The sequence below is a fragment of the Haliaeetus albicilla genome, chromosome 10 (assembly GCF_947461875.1).
Source record: "Haliaeetus albicilla chromosome 10, bHalAlb1.1, whole genome shotgun sequence".
NCBI lineage: Eukaryota > Metazoa > Chordata > Aves > Accipitriformes > Accipitridae > Haliaeetus > Haliaeetus albicilla.
The window spans coordinates 19,871,475-19,893,561 of NC_091492.1; the positions used below are offsets into that span (position 1 = coordinate 19,871,475).

At 37.5% G+C, this 22,087-nt stretch overlaps 1 protein-coding gene across 1 annotated transcript in view; it reads left to right on the forward strand.

Moving 5' to 3' along the window:
- SLC6A2 (solute carrier family 6 member 2) overlaps positions 1–22,087 on the forward strand; it is a 79,175-nt gene that overhangs the window by 49,170 nt on the left and 7,918 nt on the right. The window contains exons 8-13 of the mRNA XM_069793691.1: positions 392–504; positions 3,692–3,820; positions 6,566–6,665; positions 15,489–15,589; positions 18,340–18,507; positions 21,037–21,108. Of these exons, the coding sequence (XP_069649792.1) occupies positions 392–504; positions 3,692–3,820; positions 6,566–6,665; positions 15,489–15,589; positions 18,340–18,507; positions 21,037–21,108 (683 nt within the window). The remainder of the gene's footprint in view (positions 1–391; positions 505–3,691; positions 3,821–6,565; positions 6,666–15,488; positions 15,590–18,339; positions 18,508–21,036; positions 21,109–22,087) is intronic.

A 22,087-nucleotide genomic window follows, 5' to 3' on the forward strand; every position in this document is an offset into this window, starting at 1 on the left:
CAGGTCACCCATGATTTCAGTTCCTGTATCTCTCACCACATCCAAGAGTTCTCCTGCCAACAGTGGAGTTTACATCCACATGGCTCCTTCTCTACTACATAGTTGAAAAGTAGCTAGTGTGGTTGCAAATCCCATAAAATATTATTAGAAATAGGAAAGAATGGAATAGTGGGGTTTTTCTAAGACAAAACTGTCATGAGTACCTTATTAAAGTATTTTGAATATATTTTTGGTATAATGCAAATTTTTTTTTAACAGCTACTCAAGAGTGTGATGTGGACTGATGTAAAGGTCAACTTAGTCATAATTAATCTTATTAAAATGAACATTTTGTGAAGCTAAGAAACATCATTTAGTAATACTTTTTTTTTCTTTTTCTTTTCTATTTCAGGAGCTGGTTTAGTTTTCATTCTGTATCCAGAGGCAATTTCAACTCTTTCAGGATCTACATTTTGGGCTGTGGTATTCTTCATCATGCTCCTTACTCTTGGCATTGACAGTTCTGTGAGTATTTCTTCCTTCTAGCCCTGACGTTTTTCCTTTATTGATATATTCTGTAACTGGAGAGGTATCAACCTTGAACAGGGGGTTTAGTACATTTCAAATAACATTCTGTACATTCCCTGAATCTGTTTTCACAGTCACAGCCAACATACCAACAGTATTACTCCTGGCAGTACATTTAAAGACTCATAGTATTTAAGAGAATTAGGAAAAGATCAAATCTTTTACAAGCCAGCAAATAATTACTCACTGATGCTTTTTTATGACCTTACAGAGGGGTTGTTCATCAACAGTTATTACTATTTAAAGGTATGACCCAGCATCACTACTATGAACTGTTGCTACTACAAACCTGCAGTAAGGTTTTGGAATCCCACTTGCAAAAAACAAGCCATAGTAAGACATTGAGTAGAGTGGTTTCTAGAAGAGATTTTTACATGAGCAGATTAATGAAATTCAGCACAAGATAGACAATGTCTGAAGGTACTCTGATTTTTTTCTACAAGCAATGATACAGAATTTCCTGCAAATTTAGTCACAATTTAAAAATCACACCAAAATATTTCCATAGTGGTTTCATTTTACTACTATGTTACTATAAAATGTCTAGTCTAACAAGTGTATTTGATCTTTCCATAATGTGATGACTTTTACTGTACCATGACATTCAGGGTCACAGAAACTTCAGCCCAGAAAATATCCCAAGTCTCCTAACAACTTTTGTACTGCTTTGTTGTTGCCAAAGACTCATCAAGACATCTGTTATATTTAGCTTAAAGGTTGATTAATTTCTGGGAAAAACAAACAGGGTCTTTAAGGAATAGTGAACCATGAACAAACATTCATAATTTTTAGTAGGGCAGGGGTTTCTTACTATTCTAAAACATAGAAGTCTCTTTCATAGTTCTGAATGTACGGAGCTGATCTAGGAACTTCTTGCTGGAAATGGCAAAAAACAGTGTTTCCATTGCTTACGACTTCAGAAAATGTCATTCATTTTGAAGGACAAGAAAGGGAAGGAATGAATTGACATGGAGGAGAGCAAAACTAAGAAAAATGAGGCTGTGGCCAGAAGCTTTGATTATCATTGGCAAATAGCTGAATGAGATCTTACGGAGTAAGGTCTGGGCTGTAAAGGTCAGATTCAGGTCTAAATGTTTCCAAAGTGCTTAGATTTTTGGATTCCAGCTCAGGTTCAATGAAGTTTGTCTATACACTAAGATCTGGATCCTTACTCAAATGTTTGAGGCAAGATTATATCTGGGTTAGCAGCTTGGCCATTTTTCAACTGTAAGCAAACATGAAGGATGGTAAGGAAGGGTTTAGCACAGCAGAAGGGCATGAATGACCAGTAGGTACAGGGCAGAATTAAGAAGAAGAAGAAAATACATGCTCAGAAGTGTTTAGATCCAAAGCAGTTAACTTTGCAACAGCAGTAAATTTAAGCAATGTAAAGAAACATTTAAGTGACAAAAACACAGGGCTTTAGATTGCAGAACACACTTATGCGACAAGTGTAGAAAGCTCTTTCTTGTGGAGCTAATTAAAATACTATGAACTGTGTCACCAAGTTTTGCTCTTTCTTTCTAAAGGGGGAGGGATTTGCTTGTTCATGTTTTGTTCAGGATTTTTCATCATTTACCTAAGAAAACTCAGGTCATACAGTATTTTTTATGGTGGCCTTCTCAACTCTCCCCCCACATTTGACTGATCAAGCCCCTGAAGGGAAAATGAAAATTTTTAAAGCTAAAAATCAAACAACCCCAAAGCTAAAGAGGAATAATTATATATGAATACTTTTCTTCATGCATACAAGCCTGCACTGGCACAGAAATACAGACATCTGTACAAAAATGGAACTGCCAAAATATTTAAGCAAAGAGAAATCTGATCATGCAAGGTTAAGCAAGCAACAATGAAAAGGACAGAAAATGGAACAAATGTTTGGAGTAGGTATCTAGCTTGGCATAGGGAATTAACAAGGGGAATAAATCATGATACATTAAGAAGTGGTCCTTAGCCAAAATAATCCATGTTTTCTCCATTTTCAACTTCTCCATGACAATTTAAGTGCCAACACGGTAACAACTTCTGAGAACATCAAATATTAACCCATCTTAACTGCAGGGCACTTACCGATACCCCCCCAGACACCAGGAAATACAAGCCTACACTAGGTTTGGGACATTTTACTTGTGAACATTAGCTACCTTTAAAAAAAATAGGTCCACTGCCCACAGCAATTTGGCTGTAGACAGGAATCATTCAAATTCTAGAGAGACAATTCTCTGCTACTGATTTCAGCCAGAGATGCTGGTTTCATCAAATTCGTATAGGAAAGGGACAGGCTATGTCAGCAACTGCTAACCAACTACTGTATTGCACCAAGCACTCCAAGTCTTGCCATGATATTTCAGCATCAGAAGAAGCATGGAATCCAGCCTGTCCAAAATATTAAATAAATTTATTTATTATGAGAGGAGACTGGAATTCGTTTTCACAACTTCTTGGTGGAGGGGGTGCAGAATGCTTTCATTGGTGGAAAGAAATTAAAATTCATAACCACCTACATAACTCAGCAATTTCAATGAAAACTTGGGAAGTACCTTTCCTATATTGCAAAACAATGGCTAATGTTCAGCATTAACTTCTAGAAAATGAAGTAAAATTCTTTCATGTTGTCAACAAAAAAAATTACATCAAGCTTCCTATGTAGTGATTCTCCCAGGTCTGTAAAGATTTTTGTCGAACTGGTTTGGTTAATCAATGGCTAAACCGAATCTTTGTTCAGTACATTTCCCCTAGGTACTTGTTGTGTCTGTCTTTATACTAGTAATCTCTTAAGGAGTTTGGTTACTTAAGCTACCAGCTTTTTCCCCAAAGTATACTAAAATATATATTATTTTTCCCAAAGTACTGTCTACTTACTATCCTGATGAGTCAGCAAAGAGTCTGCAGAGGATATGGCTATCAAGCCAACAGCCATGGCACTTGACGTCCAGTTCCCTGACTCGCTTCTCTACCTCGAGAAAATAAATTATACCTCAGAACGCCAGTGATTTATAGCTGAAATGTCAGAAATCATACAGTGGTTGGGAATTAATTATACAAGCTGCTTTACATTATTCAATCTGTATTTACAACAGTCAGTAGTGTTTAACCAGAGCTCTTGCCTTCCCTTCCTCAGATGGGCGGAATGGAGGCTGTCATCACTGGCTTGGCAGATGATTTCCAAATTCTGAAGCAGCATAGGAAGCTCTTCACCTTTGGTGTTTCTTTTGGCACTTTCCTACTTGCCCTTTTTTGCATCACCAATGTAAGTACAACAAAAGTTTCCATTAACAAGCTACCTTAAAAATGCAGTTAACCTTATCAGATAGAAATATGAATAGGCTCAGGTGACTATTTTTGTTATAAATTTTAATTCTTAAACAACTTTATGGTCAGAACATTACTTTTAGTCTTATCTACATGAAGCTTCCCTGCTTTTTTTGCACAAGATCATTAGCTATCAACGGAACCTACATGTCTTTGTTCTAAAACACAGCTATCTGTGCTGCTGTTGGTTTTGTTTGAGTTTGTGTCGTTTGTTTTGGGTTTTTTTTTAAATCACATTAAATGGGACTGTGTTGAGTGCTTATTCCTGTGTGAGGAACTAAGAATTTCAAGTGACCAGACCCTTAGTCATCTGGCTATTCTCTTCCTGAAGCAAATAAGAAGCATTCACTTCTTGTGAAAGGAGTTTAGAACAATGATCTCCTCCCCACCATGTGTTTCTTAATGTTCCTTCATACACATAAATCTTACCTCTTACTCTTAATACCATAAAAAGCACACAGATAACTTACCCTGAACATCTAGTAACCTGTATTTATCACTACCATCATCCTGAATGATTTGCCTCACCAGGCTTTTAACAATTAATTAAAGGATGAGAATCACAGTGTTCTAGGTTGGAGAGAACTAACTTTTTTTTTTTTTTTGACAAAAAAGCAAAAAGCCCTGTAAGCAAAGATGCCAAAAGTGTCAGAAAACAACTGAAACTTGAGGTAGCCACCATGAAAATAGATGCGTTGAACCTCTCTCCTTCCCTAGAAATGATTTCCAGATCTATTTTTAAGATTACTGAAATGGCATAAGTTTATAAATAACAAAGCTCTTTTTACACTAAAAGAATACCCCAATATTTTTACTCTAGTTTCTTCAAACTGGAAAACATCTGAGACGCTAGATATACCATTTTAAATACCTATCCTTTTAATACCATGCTATCTCTATTGTTACCTAAAGAATTTAACATACTCCTTCCTTATTCAAAGTTTCAACTGAAATAAAATTTCCTGCAGTACAAGATCAGAAGAAACTCAATGGTTAAGAACCTGAACAGGTGCCAGTGGGTGCAATCCCACTGCCTTCAAGTGAGCTAAAGCAGTTCAAGTTAACAACATAGGTCTAGCTTTTAAATAATGGCACCTGTTTATACTTAAGTTCACCCCACCAGCTGGAATGCACAAAACTGCCCAGACTTGTCCAAATGTATTGGTTCACATAACTGAAGAAGAACATTTTTAATGTGTACAAAATACAAAGAAAAACCCTTATGATACCATCACATTAAATTAATTTGTTTGATTTTGTCCTCTGAATTTTAAAGCTGTATTTTCAAAACATGTTTCTTACAAAACCGTATTTGACATTCGGTTTACTAAGTTTGATAGCAAAGGCATTCATTTAGAGCAGGTGTAGAGCAAAAACAAGAGGTCAAACCCAAATGTCATTCAATAAGGAACATTTCCTTTCCACACAACAACCAAAGTTCATTCAGTTTCCAGACAAGTCCCCACAGAATTAAAAACCTAGACAAGGCCTAAGTACTGTTCTCTCTATTTTTTTAAATATGCACAGCTGTTTCAGAAAACCATCTTTTTATAAGAAAAAAGAACACCGATTGATTGCAGAGATTAAAATCACCTAGAGATCTAAAGAGTACAAGTGCTATTTATACCATTAGTAAAAACATGGAGAATAATTCCTCTGATCCTCCCCTTCTGAACAGGCATAGCCAGATTAAGTTTGGTTGTAAAAAAAGATTTTAACAAAAATCTACTGCAACTGCAAACGTTTCAGTTGTTTACATGTGTAGAATGTCCTGAAACACTTAATTCAGGTTCATTTTGGAACAAGTAAACATACCATGGTCTTCCATTCCTCATTAGCCCAAACTAAATAAAATGAGCAGTAATTTACACAAAGTCACACCACATTGTAACATGAGGCAAAAAGTAGCCAAATTGCAGCTAAAGAAAAAAAAATAATCAGTGAAACAAGACTTCAGTAAATTCATTTACAGTTCTCAGTCATGAGCCACTGAAGAACAGAAATGTGCTGTTGTGAAGGAAGATGATCTGGTTTGCCCTCTCCCCTAAGCAAAGGCTTGCTAATACCACAGCCAAGAAACTAAACCGGGCAAAGCTGCTTCCATGCTGGGCTGGTAATAAAGACTTAACATGCAAATGCTCCCTTTGCAGGAAGATTGGAAGAGACAGATGCAGGCAGTCTAGGAAAAGGAGACATCAGTGTAAGTCTGCAGATTCACTGTACTACAGAATAATTGGCCTTAGGAACAAACTGAGTGATAATGGCTTGTGGAAACGCTTGTAGCGCTCCATTCCTGCCAATAATTTAGGAAGATCTTCATTAACTGCTGTAGACAGGCCCTGTCTTGCAAGCTGCTGAGCATTTTCCCGAACAGCCAGTGCCTTTGACTTCCACTGAACACCAAGTGCCAAGAGCACGCATTAATCATGCTAAACTGAGGCTTCTGTTTCCCAGTTAAGCAAGGACATAGGTGAAAGGAAGCCTCTTCAGAAAGTTGCAAGTCTGATTCCACTATTTTGTATGCAAATATGAACCTGTGTCTGCAGCATCAGCTCCATATTCAAATACTTGGGTTAAGATAATGTTTCAAGTAAAGCAGATTTCTGTTAACTAGATACTAAACTACTGAGATTATTTGATTTTTAACTTTGTTTTGTTGCATCTTTTAATTCCCTAATGCTAGGGTGGAATTTATGTCCTCACACTTCTGGACACATTTGCAGCTGGGACTTCGATATTATTTGCTGTTCTAATGGAGGCAATTGGAGTTTCCTGGTTTTATGGTAAGCACTCCATTTTGCACCTGCAAAATCTTTTTAAAATTCCAAATGCTCATTACAGGCTTACACATTTTTTTAAGGGAAAACAGCATAGCCTTGTATACATGAAACCATGACAAGCCAGGTTTCATGCAGTGATTTTCATCTGATTTATGAATAGTGACAGGAATGCAGACGTTCAGTGGGCCAAGCTTTGAAACCCTGCACAAAGCCAAAGAAAACTGCCTTGTGAAGGAGACTGCAGTGGGATGGAAATGTTACTACTTTTGCCAGTGTTTTGCAGCTCTTAACATAGCTGATGACTTGCAGTAGCAGGTTTATACCTGATACTTTCAAAGCAAGTAGATTAGCCTAAATACAGACTCACCTGTTCCTCCTTTCCATGAATTCCCCAGGGCCAATCTCAAGCTCCCACCATGCAATACAAATAAAGGTAGTTTGTCTTTAGAGAATTAAAATAATTCCTACATTAGTCCCTTTTGTTTGAGACAATATTCCACCTAACTGTAAAACACTAGTGGTTTAAAATTTATCTTATTTGATAGCATGGTATGGAATACCCAACGTCCTAGATACCAGAAACAATACTATTTTGAGTATTTCATACTAATTTATGCTACAAAAAGGGTGCAGTAATCTGTTTTATCCCCAATACGGCAGGCTTTATGAGTGTTCAGTTGATCTCTGGCACTAGGATGGAATCACTGTGTGCCAACCAGAGTGCAGTGATGTGCTAGAGTACCCTGAAAAAAATATGGCTCACAATTCAAGTCAGGTCTCAGATGATGTGCCCAGCTTATTAAATAACTTCCCAAGCCTTATTTGGTCTTTAATATTTTTCTCCTCCTTAAAGCAACATAAAAAAAAGCAAGACATTTGATACACAAGTTTCATGAGAAAGAAGAAAAACATTTTTTCTTTCCCCCTGTATAAATGATCACAATGATGGCAAACAGCCACATTCACTGCTCTAAACCCTATGAATGCACTTGGATAACCTTAACTGGGGAAAACCCAACAAATTAAAGTTGTGCTTTCCACCACAACACTGACTTTGGCAACACACCAGGACACTGAGTCTGCCTGAGCTCAGTCCTTAGCCTACAGGAGTGTCAGTGTCTTGTGCAGCGTCCTGTGTTGTCTAATTTCACCAAGGAAAAAACCCAATCCTCTGCTGTAAGTGACAAAGTTGACTACTACTACTCTCACAGAAGTGAAACAAAAAGGTTAAACAGAATATTGCTTAGAGTAGAAATATCTGAATATTTGATCATATATATATAGCCTGCTAAACCTCTGATTATAAAATTATGAGACTGGCCTGTGGGTGTTCTCCCCATCCCTAATTCAGCATTTAACAGATGAGTTGTTTTTAATTATCTGAAGTCAGTGTTTCAAACATTTCCCTTTTCCCCTATGCCCCCTACCTAGTGGAGTTCTTTTTATGTTCTAGCACTGACCTGGAGTTCAAAATTTCCCTTATCATATAGGAAGGTAGGGCAACTCATAGCCTCAAGTTTATTCACTGGAAAAGATGCTGCCTCCAGAAGAGCAGAAATTACAAAGTACTGCTAAGTCACCAAATCAAGCAGAAAAAAACAACTCATAATTTAATCCGATTTAGGCATATCTTGCTAAAGAAACAGTGAAAGTGATTCTTCCTTTCTTTTGGGGAGAATGCTATCAGTTCTTTATCTTGTCACAGAGTTAGTAAAATTGTAAGACCCCCAAAAGAATAGTTCACTTTCTCAAAATAAAGCAACAGGATTCTGCATCTTAGGTCTTATACAAAAGTCATCTCATTGCAACAGCCAAACTATCAGTTATATCTGAAATTGCTTGCTGCTAGATTAATCAAGTTTATTGAGCTCTTGTTAAGCTACTCTTAATTCTCATGTCATACTTTCTGGTTGGTCACAACTCTTTTCATTATTACCATGTTTCAATGTCGTAGCAGCCTGCAAATCTTCTTCCCACTGAAGTCTGTATTGAACTAGCTGCCCTGATTCCCAGTAAGATTCTTCTTCGCTGAAAGTCATCTTCACTTCTATTCAGAAAGTGTTTATAGTTAACGTATCATTCAGAAGGTTCTTAGGCATTATCATTCTTACTGCTGTTTACCTCCCTCGGTCACTTCTTTGTCCATCCGTTCTGCACCACCATATTCTTCTAGTCAAACAAACTCTCTCTTGCAGTTAAAAACCGTTGATGAGTGAATGACGTGAAAGAATGGCATTCATGCATAAAGCTGTTCAGTCTACTAAAGAAATAGTTTTTAGCTTTAGTGTACTAATTCTGTCACCCAACATCAGCATGGAGCTAGCAGCTCATATGCTTTTCTCAAAACAGTGGAGGCATTAGATTTCACAGACAACTGCCTTTAATCCCTGTAAAAGAGCTGAAAGCAGAAGAGTGATAATAGCTTAGCTTGGAAGCAGAGGCATAAAAATACTCTTCAGTTAGTAAGGGTAAGTTATTCTCTGCTACTATTAAAATAGGACTTACTGCACTTTACAATAGCTAGGCTTTGTATGTGGTTCACAGACTAAGCCAAGGTTAGTCAAATTTTGTTTATTTGTTGCACCTTCTGTCCTTCATTATCCTTTCCTTTCTCCCTCCTGCCTCCCCATAACCAGGAAAATATCTATTCATTTGTCTTAAGCAGCTGACAGATGTTTTTACTGACACAGTAAACATGACCTGTTGCTTTATAAAGTACTTATTACAGCCCCAGGTGCTATTTAAACTGATTAAATCTGGCATGGTCTTGTCTATGTCTTTTTTCTGATAGACCCCAGTTGCCTTAATGACCCAGATGAATATTAAGCCAGCCTGAAGGCAAGCATTGACATTTTGGCACAGACCAAGAACATGGAAATTTAGTTCAAATTATACCTATGACCACTCACTGTGAAGCTGCTTCTGGCAAAGGCCAACTGTATGTGTAAGAGAAGAGAGAGCCAGTTTGTTTTACTATACAGATGTATTTTATTTATGACTGCTAGCTTGTTACCATTTTTCCTCTTGTGCAACCCTGATAGACCCCTCTACTATAAAAGCCAGACACCTCTCCCACTGACACAACACTGCTCTTTGCTTTCACTTGCAGGAAAATCTCTACTCAGTCAGATTTTACTGTGAACATCTCCCTGAATGACTAGAATAAGCTCAGTATGAGCTAGCAATGACCTCCACCCTCACCTGTAATCTCATTGCTTTCATTTACTCAAATCATTTTCAAAAAAGATGCCTTAGCCTGAAATTTCAGACCAAAAGGTGCATTTGTTTGGAAAAAATCTAAGGTCAACTGTTTGATTTTGCAAAAGGGAAAGAAATTAACCAAGTACTGACTGCTGGTACTCATCTTTGCTCACAGATGCTTTTGTATGGATGTGTGCCTCGCATGAGAGACAAAAGTATGAATGCACACATTTCCATGGAATGGAAATACAAATGGGGCAAACCAACCTGGAGAGCTTACTGCACTGCCATGGTGGGGAAATGCTTCCTACTGTTCTGCTTGCTTTTACACTAGCACAGCTGCCCTTCCTTGGGAATGGTACTGGTACGGCTTACTCCCTTACTGCCACTGGGTGAGGGTCACCACCACCAAACAGCAATACCGCTCCAGAGTTAGAAAGGAAACTCAGGAGCAAAAAGGGACGGTTGTTGTTACTTCGCTACATGGCTAATCAACAGATACCTTGTTCTGTGCTCTGTAGGATTTGCAAATGAATGCCACACAATGGCTTTTATATTCTTTTATCTCTTCTTTCTCATGTTCCCGATGCCAACGATTGCTGAACTGTGTGAAAAAACAATGTCTTTCCTCATCTTCTCCTGGATGAGGGCTTGTATGCCTGGGGTTCTGCATGTGGTAGATACATGCTCGTTAGGACAGAGGCAGGGTAGGTGTCATCTTTATGTGCAGAAGAGCAACTCAAATGTAGTGAACTGGATGGCTGAGTGCTTGTGGGTCAGGGCAGAGGCCAGCAAGGGTGACATTGTGGGGAATATTGTTACTGAGCACGTGATCAGGGTCAGGAAGTGGAAGAAGCCTTCTTTAGGCAACTTGAAGAAGTGTCTAGATCAGACCCTTGTTCTTTCAGATGAAGGTATCAGGAGCAGCTTCTCAGGATAGATGCTAGGTGGGCAAACCAGAAGTGACACTCTTCTGGATTTGCTACTTGCACTCAAAGATGAGCTGCTCAGGGATGTGGTCAGCAGGCTAAATGAGTCAGAAGAGTGACCTGGCAGCATATGAAGGCCAACAGTGTACTGAGCTGTAACAGAAGCATAACCAGGAGATTACAGGAAATGATTACCCTCTTTTACTTGGCACTTGTTAGACTGCACCTGGAATACTGTGTCCTGTTTTTGACCCTCAGTAAAACAAGGTGGTGTTAAACTGGTGAGAGTCCAGTGGTGGGCCACCAAGACGTTCAGGAGCTGGAGAAGCACATGCCCAGTGCAGAAAATCTGAGAGAACTGAGCTTATTTAGCCTGGAGGAGGCTTAGGAAGGACCTGATAGCAGCCTTCCAAAACCTACAAGGAAGTTATCATGAGAGAGAGTCAGGCTTTTCACTGAGCTGCGCAATGGAAGGACAGCAGACCACGATCAAATTGAAAGGAAGAAAATCATTTTTCTATATAAAGACAATTACACATTGGAACAGTTTCCCCAGAGACTGCTTGCTGAATCTGTTCTTGGAGGTTTTCAAGACCCAACTGGACAAAGCCATGAGAAATCTGTTCTGAATTGTGCTGACCTTGATTTGAACAAGAGACTGACTGAACTAGAGACCTTCCAAGAACTCCTCCAAAAGGAATAATTTGATGGTTCTGTGATTTACTGTAATTCCCAAGGGCCAAAATATCAGATGGATCGATGAAGCAGTTTCACTACAACTCTTCATTTGCATACAAACTGTGTGAGCTCATACACTGCTACGCATGACCACACAGGTAAAACTCAGTATGGGAGAAAAAACTGTGAAGTAACATTCACAGGGAAAGGGAATTAAGTGCAAAATAACTTCAAGATTGATTCAATATACCTTTTTTCTTACTACTACATTATTTCAGTGTAGTCATTTGATTTTTTGGATTCATTTAAATCATATGTATGGCATTAAAGGCATTATTACTAATTTTTACTTTCCAAATTAAAAAAAGCTATATTCTAAGTATATAAAGAATACTATACATTACATAGCTAAACAAGATAGGAAGGGAAAACACATACACATACAAAGATTGCTTGTAGGGATCCAAATGATTGTTGGAGCTATGACATCACTTTTTGGAAACATGCCCACAAATTATTTCAGCTATGGCCACTAAGCAGTTTCACCCCAGGGCCAGGACCTGCTCAAGGGTTTCTCTACAAGTGACTGGTTCTGAAGCCACTGGCTAAGCCTGTACAGCAAAATGACTTACAAAGCTCTAGCAGGCAGCAGGGGCAGGAGGTACTGGTAACATGCAGACTTTCATTCTATCTGAACTCTGATCTCTGCGTCCCTTGAAGAAAGTTGCACCAATGTGAGGAGGATAACTTGCATTTATAGCCAAATCTACTTTTCACTTTCTTCCTGTTCTGTTCTTTTTTGCGTATTGATTTAATTCCCTTGACAACACAATATTATGTCTATAGAGAATGGGCCAAATTTTCTGTGCCATTTAATAGACCATTACCGTGGTGACATTCTCAGGCAGCTGTAGTGTTTATTAGTTCAGAAATTACACTGAAATTCTCTTTGGGTTCAGTGTATTTAACCAGGACCTGATGATAAATTGTAAGTCTCTCTTACTCGTTTTTCACTGGAAAAGCAAGGACATTATTTCTTTATTCAACACCAGGTGTCTAGCAAGTAACCTGGAGTTTTGTTTGTGGTACACCAGTTCCCTCCTGTAACTAAACGAGACACCCACAGTTTTGGTTTATCCTACAGAATCACAAAAAAAAATGGGTAAATACTTTCAAGAACTGGAAAAAAACAAACCGTACAGGTACCATCATCTGTAGCTATAGCTATGTTCTACTTTTACAGGTTGATTCTTAGAATAGTTATTTGAAGACATATAGTACTGAAAAAGCATGCTGTTGAAAAAGCAGTCTGAGAGCATGGCCTTCTTATCCCCCATTTTCTGTAGAAATTGAACATCAGGCACTATTTGAGCTCTGGGTATGTCTGTCTGGAAGCCTATGAATAAAATTTTTGGAGATACCTATTCCTTGTCTTTGACCTTCTGCACCATGATAAATTTCACTCAGTACATAGCAGCTGAAACTCGGTCACTTTAAAGTTCACAGAAGGCACTGCAAATAGAATTAGATTAAATTTAAAGAGCATTTGCAGATCCTTTTGGCTACTTTTCTTCACCTGTACATAATAATGGGGGCTAGAAATCAAAGAGAAGTTTATACTTGAATATCCAGACCTTGAAAATATGTTACATCCTAGCTGCATGTAAAGGACTACCTAAAGCTGTCATAATTATTTACATTAAATACATTAAATAAATCCTACTGAACTGATCCACATGAAAAGAAACAATTATAGTAAACTATACATCCTCTCAAACAAACAAATGTTCACAGCAAAAGGCTGCATTTCTGCTCTTTACCTAATAAGGTTCAGGATTAAAAGTAAACTTCCTGAACACATCAAGTATAATAAATTACAAACTAGTAGTCTGACATGACAGATTGCACTAAAGAGAACTACTTCTCTGTGAGCCAATGTCTCTAAGGCATAAAGCCAGAGATTGTTTTCTTTTTAAAGAAAACTGAGAAGGATGTATTTTTCCCACTTTTCTATCAGTGATAATCATCCTATTCTAAAATACAGTGTGGAAAATAGCATGGGCTTAGATTAAACTTTTGCAAGATATCTCATACTGGTAAGTCCAACCAGAATAGAAACAATAAAAAAAAAAAATGGGAAGAAGCTACTATTCAAATGGACATTTTATAGTCACTATAAAATGCATGTTTTCTTTGCATAGTAAATTATAGTACATTACTTAATGCAAAAAAGTGTTCCAATAAATACTGAAGATGGAAAATGTCCCACTGAAGACTAGACTATTTCCAGAAGTCCAAAGTATGTGAGTTGACATCAATAATTACTACTAGAGTAAAAAATATACGTTTCTCACATATAGACAGCTTGATACCCTTGTAGATGATTCAAAATGTCTAGCTAGATCAGGCTAGTGCCACTCACAGAAGCACATTATACTTGTGCAATGCTTCCTGAGGTATTCAGACACAGAATTCATAACACTTACTTAAATGTGTAAAACCCGTAAGGAATTAAAAGGCACTGACTGAAATGCCATTTTTTCCTTATTCACTCTTAATTTGGTATGTCCTGAGGAATCCAGGACAGTAGACTTTTTTGCTTTCACCTTGGCCTGCACAACATGACATATTCTGATTTTGAAGTTACGGTCTAGACAGTGTTTCTGCAGGGGAGTCAATAAGGTCAGAGGATCTTCCTTTCTACATTGACTGTGAGGAGAGATTTCTACTGCAACTATTTACACTGTTTTTATATCTATTAATACTTCAACTGACATAAGTACTAAGTACACACACGTGACAACATACACACGCAAAAGCTCAGACTAGATGGATTCAAGGGATATTAAAAACTGAGAACTGGGTATTTGCAGCTTTTCTCCCTTCTGGCCATTACGTCACTTGCCAAACACTTTGTTCTAGTGCCTCCATTTCTCTGTACTGTAGTGCAGTGAATCCCACTGCAGGTAGCTAACATTTGAGTCATTTTGAATGGAATACTACTATAAAGTTTTCCTGACAATAGAAATCTTGTAAATTATTTCTTGCATGCTAATCCAAAGTCTTATACTGAAATATTGTATGTTACTATCAAGGTTTTGATAATAATCAATCAATGAAGCCATCCATGTTTCTAAACCCGTATTCTATATTCCTGGTACAATTAGCCATACTTATCTTTGATCTATCTCTTAATTTAATGATTTTCATGTTATCCTCTGCTGTCTTAATTACTGCAGCAGATAAAATTTCTGACTACTCGTGGTTTTTACTCACATGAAGAGATCATGTATCTTCTAAAGTATCTACCACAGTTACCTTACTAGATATTTAGATGCATACAGAGGTAACAATTTTAGAAAATTGTAGTTGGTATTATAATTTTCAAAACCACACAGGATATTCTAAAAAAGGCCACCTGTTTCTAGCTGATGTAGTTTTGTATATATTTATGCTGAAGAGAAGCATCATCTCCTTAGTTACTTGGAAAGGTGATAAAAGATGAAATGACATTTGTCACAGATATAATGAACATTCCACGGTATTCAGTGAAACAGAATAAGTAAAGTATGCCATTAAGTGGAACAAGTAAGCCTCCTTTGATAAATTAAGAATCATATGAATCTACCTCATTATCAGTAAGCAGTTTGTGTGAGTAAGGGTCTGGGTTTTCCTTCAGTGTACTCACAATAGTGTTGAGTAATTAGGTTACAATAGTCCACAAATATTAAAAAAAGTGTGTCCCATTCACAACTTAATTCTAGATATTTGTGAAATCCCATTTTTCAATGGTAATGCTATTTGCAAGAGGCCTTAAGAGCTCACAGGCATTTAAGTCTTGGATACAGTGATGTCAAAGACACATCTAGTCAGTGAAGAGAGATCAATGTTGTTATCTTATGTGTCTTCTGATTTGGAAGTCATTCATGTTTGCTTTCTGAAAGAGCAGATGGGTTTGGGTATGCCAGCATCTCATCAGTTTAGATTTATGGCAGTCTGATGTTTACATCCCTTCCAGGTGTGGACAGATTCAGTGAAGATATCCAACAAATGATGGGCTTCAAGCCAGGTCTCTACTGGAGATTGTGCTGGAAATTTGTTAGCCCTGCTTTTTTACTGGTAAGTGTTGATAATTATTTCATCATGGAAAGAATGCTAGTATGTTGCTTCCTAGAATATACAATAGGTACCAAGAGCAAGATACCCATTACTATGCCTGATGTCAGGATGAATAGAAGACACTCCAATTTAATTTTTAATTCTTGTTTCTCCTCAATGGCATTGGTTATATTTTGTACAATACATTTCAGTTGTGAAAGAGAAGCTAATTGTGGCTGTGGTCATCTTCTGTTCCTTTACTTTAGCAGGATTTAAAGAAAGCAGCTTTTCTAAGGGAACACTGAACTCTTAGGCAGTGTCCTCCCTGCCCCCCCCAGCATCTATGTGTATTAAACACAAATCATTCTGATGGGAAAATAAACTGGCCAGGGATAAGAGATTGTGTTAGCAAGAATTTATTTTTCATTGGAGGATACCAAGATACCTGAATTGCGGAATGACACCTTAGAAAAACTAATAGGTAACTACATAGTAATTAACTATGTGAAACACTGAAGAGGTGTATTAAATATACCTTGTGAGCTGCCTGATGAGAAAAAAAGTGCTTCATTAATTTGGGGAAAAAAATTCCCAAAGTATGAATTTGGTTGCTTTGTGTAAAGGTTAGATTCAGAACTAAACTACAGTTTTTTATTGGGATCTTCTCCTATGCATATTTGTAAATCAAAAGGTCACGATGAATAATATGGAAATTTGAGCTCACTATGATTTTAGGAGACTATTAATTGCATTAAAGCTGTGCATTCTTAAAGCAGTACTGGTATTCCAAAGATACACTGGGTAGGCTTCTATGACAGCCTTCAGGTCCACTTTTTTTTTTTTTTTTTTAAAATATAAAAGCTTCTGGCCCCAATTCATCAGTAAGCACCTACCAAGCATGTATTCATTATCCTTTTAAACACCATTCTATAGAAGCTTGTATGGGACTATATCCTGCAGCACTTCAAACAAGATGACTCAAGCAGAACAGAAAAATGCTGCACCGAGCATCCTTAGGTTTTGCACATCTAAATTTGACAAAGAGAGAGTTCTAGCAAGCTAGCTAGAGAAAGCTAAAGTGACTGTCCATCTAACCTTCACGTAGCTTAAGATTTCTTGGTGAAATGGCCCCAATACCTTCCTACCAAAGCCTATAAACATAAGGGTCAGAATGAATCTGTAGGTAATGCAGGTAATGCATCTTTCAGCCATCACAATGCACAAATTTTTTTCCAGCTGGAAGTGCTAAACTTGGAACATATCAACTTAATTACTGGGTACCAATATATTTTAAAACCCATGGGAATAGTATCACACTGGGTAGGGGACACTGGGCAGTTTTGTTATAGCTGTACATTTCCTCAATTTTCTAAAAGGCAAGATGGACATTACAATCTTGATTTATAGGGGAAAAGTGAATATAATTTACCTTCTTACAGCCTATCTTTTGAGTTCATTATTCAAGACATTAAGAAAATAAAGCAAATTATGTTAAACTGACCAAAATGGTTGAACATTCATTTATAAGTGAAAACTAGAAAGATGGTCACTAGCATGAAAAAAAGGTAGTCCACCATTAGCCTACATAATTAAAACCTACAAATTCTAGAAATTTGGTCACTTGATCTAAGAAACAGCACTTCTGTTCCACCTGTATGAAGCATGCAACCTGCCTCACCAGAAGAGACTGAGACCATAAGCATAGTAAATACAAATGAAAAAAAATCAGATATAGTTTCTTTGATATATATATATAGTTTAGGATAATTTAGAAAAGGCTATAAAATTGTCAGACTTCAGTGTAGTTCTTGCTCTAACAATCCCATGCGTGCTTAGTGCAAGGTGGCCCCTGTTTGGGACTGGTAATGTATTACAGAAGTTCCTAATAATAAATACAGTTCTTTATAAGAAAATGGTAAGTTGGAGTTGGTCAGGTATCTGATATTAGGAAATATCTCCTTGAACCTTTTTTCTCCATACTGTTTGCAGCTATGTGCATCATCCCAAGAAAAATCTCAAAATGGAATTTGTATTTTTCTAACCAGATTTCACACTATCCTTTAACCCACACCATTACTCTCCTTGTGTAGCCTTTGAAACCCTAGGCTCAAAATACTCTAATTTGAAATTGCTATATGGAGCAGAATGCACAGGCCCAGAGAATCAAATCAAGGAACTCTGCATATTACACAACCCATGTGGAATTAACAGGAGGGAAATAGGGTGGTACCCCACTCTTTCCTTCTTGCATCTAGTACTGGACAGGGTAACACCAGCAGATAAAACCCAACTTTGTCTTCCAGGCCTTAAGGCTGCTTGACCTTTCCTCAGTAAATGTATCATGCTGGAGTTTGCGTTATGCTTCTCATTGAAAAATGGGTACAAAACTTCTAAATGAAGCCTAATGCCTCTGGAAAACAGAGAAGGGAAAAACAATAGATCTTAGAGGTTTTTCTCGACTACAGAATCCCTTTTTTATATCTGTAGCACTAGTTTGACTGAGGCAGTAGCAGACAACCCCCTGATCTTGCCACCAAAATTCCAAATAATCTGTGTCCAGAATAGCTAAAATGAACTGTTGATAGTAGTAAATGCATTAAGAACTTCAACAGTTTAAGCAGTTGAGGCACAAAGTAAATCGGATGAAGGTAAATGGTAAAGCTGGATTGAAATATACCTTAGGGTAGCTGCCTAATAAAACACATGAAATCATTTTTCCACTAAGTTTCTTCATCCAAAAAGTGTGGTTCATTTTATTCTTTCTTCCCTAGTTTGTCGTGATAGTCAGCATAATAAATTTCAAACCTCTGACCTACGATGACTACACCTTCCCTCTCTGGGCAAATCGCATTGGCTGGGGAATAGCATTATCTTCAATGATACTTGTGCCTGCCTATATTATCTATAAATTTATGAATGTGCGTGGGACCTTTAAAGAAGTAAGTGGAACGTTAATAAAATGTCATGAAATGTTGCTATGAAATTAAAAGGTTGGATCTAAGTTGGCAGTTTGTTTCTCTTACTCCTGAAACTTATTACTTATGAGTGACCTTTTGGATCCAACTGTCAGATGGATTGGAGTTTTGAGGTAGTATTACTGCATGCTGTTTGAGTTTCTAGATAGAAATTAGCTTTCCAGACAGCACCATAATAATTCTGAAAAATTATTTTTCATGCATGTAATTAATCCAATTGATGAGATTTTTTTTTCCCTTATTAACAAAAAAATATACAAATTATGGTATCTTCATATTCAACTCTGAGGTATGGTCTTCACACAGTTCTACCTAAACAGAGTTCAGTCCAAGGTATGCTTTATCACTCTATGCTGGAGTGTTGTAAACTGTTATATGTACAAAGTTAATTCAGAGCTCTCCTGTCTTAGCATTTTAAGTCTCTAAACATATATCCACATGCTGGGAGGGCAGGATATGACCCCAAAGTAGCCCTGTGTTCAGGATGGCCTTTGTTCATTTAATGAGCATACAGAAAGGACAGAAGAAATGCCTTAACTGGGTCATAGCAATAGATCCATTTAGCCCAGTATTCTGTCTTTAACAGCAGCCACTTCATATTTGATTTTCTCTGTCAATTATGTATCCTTATCCTCTATCTACTGGAATTATTTCAATGTTCTGCCAAGGCTAGAATTAATACAGGTCTTTCTATTGTGTTCATCACTAATATCAGAATGCTTGAAGAAACTTAATAGTCAAGATAGACCAAGGTGCTGAAATAGATCTGGAGATCAAGAAAATTCTGACATAGGCACTGCTTATGGTCCCATCTAGCCTGTTACTTTTTAACTACTTCAGTAAAAGAACTAGGGTACTAGACAGCAGCATCTTGCCCTACATAAACCCACTTCATGCATAATATGCCTTGTCTGTGCACTGAATAAGGCAGAACCAGAGGGAGACACAATTTGTGACCATCTTATTCTAATGATTTGCCTAACAGCAAGAAGTTTAACACTACAACCTTAACAGTGTTTTTTAACTTCATTTATATGTTTATGTGTAATCTTAATGTATTAATTCCATTTAAAAGAACCTGTTTCTATGGGGAAAACGCATCCATATTTCCTTACAGTTCACTCCCCTGTACTTTTCTTTATTTGTCACTTCAAAATGCCACAGGATTAAGGTTCACTCATCATTTTACCATCATATTAATTTTACCATCACTGTCAAAGTAGTTTATCTATATTCTTAAAACCTCTAATGGTGCTCAGAAGTAAGACTCCTCACCATTATACAGCATCAATTTTTGTCCTGTCACATGTCATAATTTTATAACCTAGTCTAGACTCTCTGACTTATACCTAGTTCTATTGCTCTCCTTTCCTACAGCTAGAGTTACACAATGGTGTAGCAAGATACTGACACTCTTAGGCAAAGCACTGAACCACCACCACACAGAGACTTAAGCAGAAAATAGGATGTCACCCTTTACCTAGATAGGGCACACCCCCTTGCCTAGACCTGGCAGACCCAAAGGCATAAATGCCTCATTTCTGAAACATTACAGTCACCTCATTTAATGTTCACTTCAGAAAGACACCCTGAAGTGGGAGCACCTCTTCACCTTCACATCTCAATGTTGTGCACAATTTCTAGTTCTCATTTCCAGCAATTCTATAAACCCTTTGTTTTCTTCCATTCCTGGGGGGTTTACAAACCCATTTTCTATTAGCATCTAAGCGTCAAAGAATAATTTGTACTGGCCCGAAAGGCTTTTGCCAACTTGCACAAGTTTACTGATATTGGCATGCAGAAGCCTTTGGCCAAACCCACATTTTCTCATTCATTTTGTAGTGTTAGCAAGTTCTGGTTTGTCTTTTGCAGCTCCTGTAGATAGCAACTCTCCGATTTCCCCATGAGAAATATAGCAAAAGGCTAGTATATTACATCCAAGTAACATAAGATATGATGCCCTAATTTGTGGCTCTTAAAAAGTATGGGGAAAGGTATGCTCTTAGTCTAGTGGGAACTCCTTAAGTTGTTTGAAAGTTCACGATAAACCAAAATCTACGTCATTCCAAATGGCCCAGCATAGGGTAGACAAGGGAGACGAGCTGGGAAACAGTCAGTACCTCCTTCCTCTCCCACTGGGAGTGGTCAACCCCATCACAGCACTAACAGAAAAGTGTGAATTTAGGGGATGTAAGGCCTGTGATAGCAACTTGTTCCTGATGTTCTTTTCCATATGCACTTGCTAAATACTTGAACTTAGTATTTGCATAAACTTTCTACTGTTGCTTCTTATATTAAAGGCTAATACCAAGGGGCTTACAATAAGCTTGCTCTCTCAGTGACCAAGTTAAAGGCACATGATGCAGTGATATTAAAGATTTAAGTTACTGTTTTAAATAAAGTTCATACTACTTCCCCATTATAGATTGGGGATTACACACATAATCCCACTTCATATGGCTGACTTTTTCCTCTTCTTCCCATCTGGTTTAGAGACTAGCTTACTGCATCACACCTGAAAATGAGCACCAACTCGTGGCACAAGGAAATGTCAGGCAGTTTAAGGTTTGTACTCCTTTCACCACGCTTCCTCTCCTGATACCAACCCTTTCCTGTCTTTAGCAACAACTATGGGTTTGCACTAATCTCGTCATAGTGGATACCTTTGCAGGTCTGTGGTTCTTTATTTCTGCCAGCATGACCAGATGCAGGAGGCTCAGTACCATATGCATCAACTCTGTTGGAAGGCTTTTGGCACCTTCCTTCTTTGACTAAGAAGAGCCCACAATTTTACAGATCACCTGAATCCAGTATTTTAGGTTGTATCTGAATACAGTGAGATCTCACCAAGAGACGAAGGTATTTCCAAACTATCAAGTGCATTTGAACAGGTCATAGCCTCTCCCTCAGTTATTGCACAGCAATTTGAAGTCATGTTTCCTGAACTCCAATTATGTACCACAACACATCATAAACAGCAAAACAAAATAGCCAGCGTCAAAGCTTAGACATAATGGCCGTGATGAAATAATGTGCTAAATTATGTGGAATAGGCTTTCCCCACAGGCCTACAGTTGATTGAAAACACTGCTGGAGACTTCTTAAGCATCCATGAAAAATATGCTATAGGTTTCCAAATACTGCTTTCCTTTTAGCAAATAAAATGAGCTTATTGAAATAAAGTCCTTTTTGTAGAAGATAAAAAGGATGCAAATATGAAGCTTGTTACACTTATCAGCATTCATGCTGGACCACTTTCTGTCTTCAAAGTTGAAAGCAACTAGAATTATGCACACCACCTCAAAACATGACCCAGATTTTATAGTGGTGGTTTGTATGTTGGTATTGAAAAAAAGAAATTTGCTTTTTGCTTACTCTAAAAAAATACTGTTTAAAGTAGAATTTTTAATTTTAAAGGAAATAATCCAAGTGTAGATTTATGGGACGCAGAATGGAAACAGGAAGAAAAGGCTCCCTGTTTCATGACCATAATTTTTTTGATGTGGCCAAGAATATGTAGTAGCACAGCATCTCTTCCTGCCTT